Below are 7,827 nucleotides of genomic sequence, written 5' to 3'. Positions count from 1 at the left end.
AGAAAATGGAAATAGACTAAGTGCTGTTGAGGGATTCAATTGGAATTCATTCATAGTTGCCTTGAGGGGGAAGTTTTATCCTCCTTTTATGAGAAAGCAGAAGGCGCAGGAGTTCATCAACCTTAGGATGGGGAATATGACTATTGCTGAATACTATAGCAAGTTTATAGCTTTATCGAGGTTTGCACCTGAGGTGGTAGCTACTGAGGAGCTAAAGGCTCAAAGGTTTGAGCAAGGACTGACTGATGAAATTCAATTAGGATTAGGTGGAGAAACATTTACATCCTTAGACATAGTGTATGGGAGAGCTGCTCATATTTATGGTCTGCAGTCTAGAAAGGACAAGAAAACTGTGGTAATTGGGGAAAAGAGAAAAGATTTTAATGATGGGGGTAACCAAGAAAACTTTAAAAGGAATAGAAACGGAAATGGGAATGGAAATGGAAATTTGCAAGGAGGAAACAATCAAGGGCACCACAACAACTCGAACCATTCTAAGAGAGTGCATCATTGCAAAATGTGCAGTAACAATCACCCTGGTAAGAACTGCAAAGGAGAGTTAGTGACCTGCAACTATTGTCAGAAAAGGGGGCATAGAGAGTATGAGTGCTTCACTAAGCACAGAAAGGAACAAAATAGTAATGGAGGTGGAAACCAAGTGAGGTTTAACCAGTCTGGAGGTCAAAATTCAAAGCCTGGAGGGGCACAAAACAATCAAGAAAACTATAATAAGCCTGCAAATGATCACAACAACCCGGATAAGGCTCCAGGAAAGTTGTACATGATGAATCAGAATGAAAATGAACGATCTACCGATATAGATTCTGGTACTTTTCTATTAACTCCGCGCAAGTTGAGCATTATTTAATTCGTGGTGACTTGTTCTTTTGTTTCGTCATCTGTTGTGAAAAGTCTAAAGTTAGTAGTTTTAGTGAAATAGGAATTTTGAGGATAGAATTCGTCGAAAGAGAATTTTAGTTAGCTATTCCCTGAGGTGAGTTACGAGGGCGTAACTCGTTTTCTTTAAGGGGGTAGAATGCGATAGAAATTCGCGCTTTTTACCTATTTTATGGCATTTTTATGCATTTGTATGCTTATTTTAGCAAATTTTACAAGTTTAGGCAAAGCAAATAGACTCTCCGCATAAGAAAAGGTGTTCATGAGTAACACAAACAGCTTTGAGTTGGCAAAAGAGTGCACATAGGTGGCACAAGTACTTCTCTAGTAAGAATAAGTTAAAAGTTTTTGGGGAAAATGTGGGAAATTTCGTGTCAAGTTTCGGGACGAAACTTCTTTTAAGAGGGGTAGATTGTAATCCCCCGTAAAGTTATAAATTTTATTAATATATATTAACGTACATTATTTATATTTAAATAGAATTTATGAATTTTAAGTAATAAATATATAATTAACGTATATTTATTTTATTTTAAGTACGTTCTAAATATTTAACGATTTTAGAACTTTATTATATATTTAATGTATATTTAATTTTATTTAAATATATTCTAAATATTTTAACGGTTTGTGCAATAAAGAATAATTTTAGAATTTTAAGTTAAAAAGAATTTGAATTACGAAAATCGATTGAATTTAGAAAACGATCATATTTCGGTTTTGGATTCGAATCCTAAAATTAAACTCCTAACTCTAGCCCAATTGGTGAAGCCCAAAGTAACAAAACCCAAACCAATACTCCCTTTTCTCTTTTCAAAATCACGTGGAACCAAAACCCCTCCATCCTCCTTCAACCTCACGCACAACACCAGCAATCCCTCTCCTCTCCCTTGTCAGCCGCCGCACCGCACTCTGACTGCCGGACCACCACCTGCACCGACGACCACCGTCGACCCTCGTACGTGGTAACTCCTCCTTCCTCTTCTTCTTTGTTTCTTTCTTCTCTCTCGTTTTCCTCCTCTCCTTATTTGCTTCTGCTGTTTTGCGTGCAACAGCCACCAGCCGCCGCACCACCGCCGCGTCGCCGCCCAACCCCTTGTTGCGCCGCCGCGTCCTCCTCCTTGTTCTCCCTCTCGCTTGCCGGAACTCCTCCCCTTCGTTCTTACTATGCCGCAAGCTCAAGGCAGTCGTAGCCACCACCATTGAGCCGCCGTCCAGCCCTGCTCCGTTCGCTGCGCCGCCCACCTGCAGCGTCGCTGCCGCGCCGCCGTGCCTCTGACCACCGGTCGCTCTCTCTCTCCTCCCTATTTGGTTTATTTTCTTAAACCCTAAGTTATTTAAATGTTTTAATTAATTTAATTAATTTGAATTTATGTTTCTTGAATTAAATTTATGATTTTTATAATTAAGTTATGAAATTTCAGATTAAATGTTGTTGAAATTAATTTAATTATTTTCAGATTTGTTAATTGCGTTAAGTTAGGGTTTTAATGGAGTTTTAATAATTTAATTCATGTTTCTTGAATATAAATTATAAGCTTTTATGATTAAGTTAGATTTTCAGATTATATACTATGCTTAATTAATAATTTAATTTTCAGATTACATAATTGAATTGAAGTAAGAGTTTTTAATTATTAAAGTGTGAATTTTTAAGGTTTTTAATGATTAAATCATAATAGAATGACTATATATTATTAAAGCTATTATTTTTACGATTTTAAGAACGTTGATTATGTTTTGTGGACGTTTGAAATTATTCTATATTGCTGGAAATTTTAAAAGGGATGTTTTATTGGAGTTTAGAACGTTTTGGGATCATTAGTTTAATAGTTATTATGCTTGGAGATTATTTAATTAAGTTTCGATATTGGGGAATGTTCTAAATAGGTTTAGGATGTATTTAGAATACGTTAGTGTTGCTGTAAATTATTAGGAATTGATTTGGGTACGTTTCTTGATTATTTTAGGCGGAGAATTCTTTGTGGGCGACTTTTGAATTCGTTAAAGTGGCCTATCAGTTTGTTTACACAAGGTACGTACATACCTGTGTGCTTGGAATGTGTGCTAATTGTTGAAACCATGTTGAACTTGTTGGTGAACTTGGTTGTGTTGAGATTGTTGTTGAACTTAGTTATGTTGATATTATTGACGAACTTGGTTAGGTTGAAATTGCATGTTTAATACTGTTGGACGGACATATTGAACTTATATTGCATTATGAGAATCGTAACATGTTAGTATGGATGATTGATACGAACATGTTGGTTGGGAACATTAGATTATTATATATATTGATTCAGATCGATTGTTTATTGTTCCCTTTTAGCTTTTCACTACTTTATAAGGGCCGAGGACCTTGTTTAGTAAGTTGAAACTTTATACCCATATAGAGGGGTTGATCAATATTAAAGGAAAGGTTGAATTAATTGGAATAAGTCTTGTGTGACATCTTTGTGATCACTTGCTTAATTCAAAGATAAAAGAAGTTGTGTTTACTTGTTGAATATAATATTTATGTTTGATGAGTCATAACCAAGTATTAAAAGTTAAGTCATGTAAAGTGAAACTGAGTAGCAATAGCTTTAGACTGTGCACGTCTAAAGTGACGGACAATCAGGAGTTGGGGTCATGGGTCGCCTATGACTTTTTCTGGGGCCGGATTGATCACCGGTTCTATTTTATTTAAAAGTCCCTCGATATCGCAGGTCATTGGGGTTTACGGAGTCGCGCCCGTACCTCGTCTTCCTTAGTGAAGAAGAAGAAGTTTCTAGTAGACAGCTCAGTCCATTGCCTATTTCAATTAAAATAATACTATTGTTATAAAAGTCTAGTCCAGTCTAGCTTAGTCTGGTCAAGTGTGGCATTCAAATTAATGTATTGTTTACCCTTACCTTTGTTTCATTAGCATCATGTTAGGATTGTTCGTTTAATAGAATTATGTTAGGATTATTATTGTTTTAGTATGTAGTACTCAGCTTTGCTGATTACGTGCTTTTGCTTGTGCATGTTGATCATGGCTATGCCTTATTGATCCTGTGATGACCCGATCTTTGGTGAGCAGTCTCTAAGGATCAATAAGCATTGTCCATCTGCAGGTTTGAAGATGTTGCATCATTGGGATCGGGAATAGAGAGCTTGTATTTAGTTTTGATTTGCTAAGTTAACTTGGGTTTGTTAATTGGGACTTTAAACTTGTCGTACTATTTATATTTCCTTATTTTCGTTGGATGATTCTTGGGGACTAAATCTGTAATAGATTATTTATAAACCTAAAGTTAGTTTTATGTTTTCCGCTGCAAAATTCTGAATAAGCCGTTACGTTTTCACACGGGCGATAATGCCTTGATAATTCTCTACGTTTTATGTTAAAAGATTATTTTAGAAAAGAGAGAATTGTCGGGGTGTTACAGGGCATCCAATGAAACCCTCCAGAAAGAGCTCGAATCTGTAAAGAGCAACAAGCACCAGTCCCGCTACAAAGGTGGGAAGCCAAAAAAGCTAACGTTCGAGATGCCCGATGACTTTGAAGATGTGACCGACGATGAGGAGGAAACCCGTGAGGAAGAAGACAAAGAAGCTCCCGATCCGGTGACCCAACGCCTGAACAAGATGGATGCACGCATGACAAAGCACTATTCCCGCCTGATGAAGTTGATGACCAGGTTCCCCGGGGCACCTACACCAGTGGAGACCGAGCCGACCGACGGGTATGCCGCGTCGCCATTCTGCGAAGAGATCGCTAGGGTGACAGTTCCGCACACACTCCGGCTCCCAACCTGGACCACCCTGTACGACGGGACGTCCGACCCCTATAGGCACGTCAACTTCTACAAGCAGCGCATGTGGCAGATCGGGATTCCGCACGACCTAGTAGAACCTGTTATGTGCAAATCATTCGGCGGCACCCTTGATGGAGCAGCTTTGGAATGGCTCACGAACGTCCCTCCCAGATCCATCTCCTGTTTGTCCGACCTCATCAACGCCTTCTACCAACAATTCGCCAGCAGTCGCCAGTTAGAAAAACAAACCAGTGATCTCTATCGGTTGGTTCAAGGGCCAACCGAGTCGGTACGCGATTATTTTAACCGTTTTAATTGTGAAAAAATTGGTATAAAAAATTGTGATGTCAGGACTGCTATTGAGGCGTTCAAGAGAGGCCTCATCCCCAATTCGGAGCTATACCGGGAAATAACCAAATATCCCTGTGCAACTTTCGAAGAGGTGCGATCAAGGGCCACCGCCCAGATGTGAATCGAAGACGACGAGGTTATCCGAACAGCATCTCAACGATCGATAGGGGGCAGCAGCGACAGAAGATCGTACACCCCAAGGAACAACAATTGGCGACACCAACCATATGTTCGGCAAAACCAGGTACAAAGTGTCAATCAGTATTATGATACTAACAATGTTTACAGGAACGAGCGGGTCGAACACCCTAACATCTCCGACTACGGCTTCAACGTCGACATTGGAGGTGTGGTGAACGCCCTTCAAAATGTAGGTGGAACAGTCAGATGGCCCCGGAAGAACGACAGACCGGACTCCATGAAGGACATGAGCAAATGGTGCGACTTCCACCGCGACAACGGACACACAACCGAGGAATGCATCTCCCTCAGAAAGGAAGTCGCATACCTCCTGAAACGGGGGCATCTAAAGGAACTGCTGAGCGACAAGGGAAAAGAAACATTTTCCAAAGAGCAAACCACCCTGCCCGGCCCAGCGACAAGCAGCGAGCGACCAGACCCACCACCATTCAGTAAAGTGGTAAATGTTATTTCCGGTGGTTCTGATATTTGTGGACTAACCTCTTCTGCAGCTAAAAAAATTAACAGGGGCGAATCTGAGACCGTAGAAGAGGGACAAACCGAAGACGAGGCCGCACTACACAGGTCCCTGACCGCAATGGCTATCACTTTCGACGATTCAGATTCTGTAGATACACAGCGGGAGCACCACGACGGGTTGGTAATATCTCTCCCAATAGGGAACGCATTGATCAAAAGGATACTGGTCGACAACGGAAGCTCAGCCAACGTACTGTTCTTGGAAGCACTACAAGAAATGGGATTAGAAGAGAAAAACATAGTAAGGAGATCAACAGTCCTGGTAGGGTTCAGTGGAGAAGCACTACGGACGGTAGGAGAGATATCGCTGCCTACATACGCAGAAGGCGTCAACATGATGACCAAGTTCAACGTCGTCGATTGTCCATCAGCGTACAACGTCATCCTAGGACGACCATGGATCCACAAAATGAAGGCAGTGCCATCAACATATCACCAATCAATCAAGTTTCCAACCAAGTGGGGGGTCATGGAAATCAAAGGGCAGCAAAGGGATGCGAAGAAATGTTACGAGACAGCACTGAAACCATCCAAGTCACCCATCTAGCAATTACATCCAGGGTCGACGTCGGACGACCCCGACGACCAACAAATCGACGAGATAGTACTAGACCAGACAAAGCCAGACCAAGTCATAAGGATCGGAGCCTCACTGCCTGACAACATCAAAAGTCAGATAGTGTCGTTTCTAAGAGAAAACTCGGACTGTTTCGCTTGGTCGCACGAGGACATGACAGGAATCAGCCCAGACGTGATTACCCACAAGCTCAACGTCGACCCCAGCTTCAGACCGGTAAAACAGAAACGACGTAAGTTCGCACCCGAAAGGAATAAAATCATAGACGAAGAAGTCCAAAACCTGATAGATTCAGGGAAGATCAGAGAAGTCAAATATCCAGACTGGTTAGCAAACGTCGTCGTCGTCAGCAAAAAGAACGGAAAATGGAGAGTCTGCATCGACTTCACAGATATCAACAAAGCTTGCCCATGGACCCATTCCCTCTACCGCACATCGACGCCCTGGTCGACGCCACAGCCGGACACGAGCTACTCACATTCATGGACGCCTACTCAGGATACAACCAAATCCTTATGCACCCAGACGACCAGGAAAAAACATCTTTTGTAACAGATAGAGGAATTTATTGTTATAAAGTCATGCCTTTTGGTCTTAAAAATGCAGGTGCGACGTACCAAAGATTAGTCAACAAGATGTTTAAAGACCAACTCGGAGACACAATGGAGGTATACATTGACGACATGCTGGTGAAATCGAGGAAGGCTGACGATCACGTGGAACACTTACGACAATCCTTCGACATACTAAAAAAGTACGGTATGAAACTTAACCCGACTAAATGTTCTTTCGGAGTGTCCGCAGGAAAATTCTTAGGTTACATCGTCACCCAACGAGGAATCGAGGCCAGCCCCGACCAAGTGCGCGCGATCATCAACATTCAATCCCCGCGGAACATAAAGGAGGTACAACGCTTGACAGGGAGAGTGGCGGCACTGAACCGTTTTATATCACGGTCGTCGGACAAGTGTCGATTATTTTACGACGTCCTGCGCAAAAACAAGGGGTTTAACTGGACCGACGACCACGAAGCAGCCCTGCAGAACCTCAAAAAATACATGATGTCGCCGCCCCTCCTATCCAAGCCAAAAGAAGGAGAAGTCTTACAACTCTATTTAGCCGTTAGCTCGACGGCAGTGAGCGCGGTCCTAGCTCGAGAGGACGAAGCACAACAACTACCCATTTATTACATCAGTAAGTCACTACTGGAAGCAGAGACCAGGTATTCTTCCCTCGAAAAACTCGTTTTAGCACTCGTTACCGCAGCCAAAAAACTAAGGCATTATTTTGAAACTCACCAAATAGTGGTGATGACTAACTATCCAATCAAGTCCGTGATGCGTAGGCCAGAACTGACAGGTCGAATGGAGAAGTGGACAATGGCACTAGGAAGGTTCGACATCAAGTATCAACCAAGGACGGCTGTAAAATCACAGGCCCTAGCAGATTTTGTGGCAGACTTCAGCCCCGACTTAGAGAGGATAGCAGACGACGAAGTCA

The 7,827-nt window shown here is 42.0% G+C and overlaps 1 protein-coding gene and 1 long non-coding RNA gene across 2 annotated transcripts; both read left to right on the top strand.

The window, feature by feature from the left end:
* The first annotated feature begins 2,781 nt into the window (after positions 1-2,781).
* LOC130459381 (uncharacterized) lies at positions 2,782-4,201 on the top strand. The gene is made up of 2 exons (XR_008918751.1): positions 2,782-2,932; positions 3,962-4,201. It is a non-coding gene; the product is annotated as an uncharacterized lncRNA (long non-coding RNA).
* Positions 4,202-4,410: 209 nt separating this feature from the next.
* On the top strand, positions 4,411-6,297 carry LOC130459604 (uncharacterized). The gene is made up of 3 exons (XM_056827074.1): positions 4,411-4,943; positions 5,031-5,147; positions 5,319-6,297. The coding sequence occupies exons 1-3, from the start codon at positions 4,411-4,413 to the stop codon at positions 6,295-6,297; spliced, it is 1,629 nt and encodes a 542-aa protein (XP_056683052.1).
* The last annotated feature ends 1,530 nt before the right edge of the window (positions 6,298-7,827 follow it).

This window comes from Spinacia oleracea, chromosome 4 (assembly GCF_020520425.1).
Source record: "Spinacia oleracea cultivar Varoflay chromosome 4, BTI_SOV_V1, whole genome shotgun sequence".
NCBI classification, from domain to species: Eukaryota; Viridiplantae; Streptophyta; class Magnoliopsida; order Caryophyllales; family Amaranthaceae; genus Spinacia; species Spinacia oleracea.
Note: the sequence above shows the minus strand (reverse complement) of the source record. Positions and strands in the feature narration are given on the sequence as shown.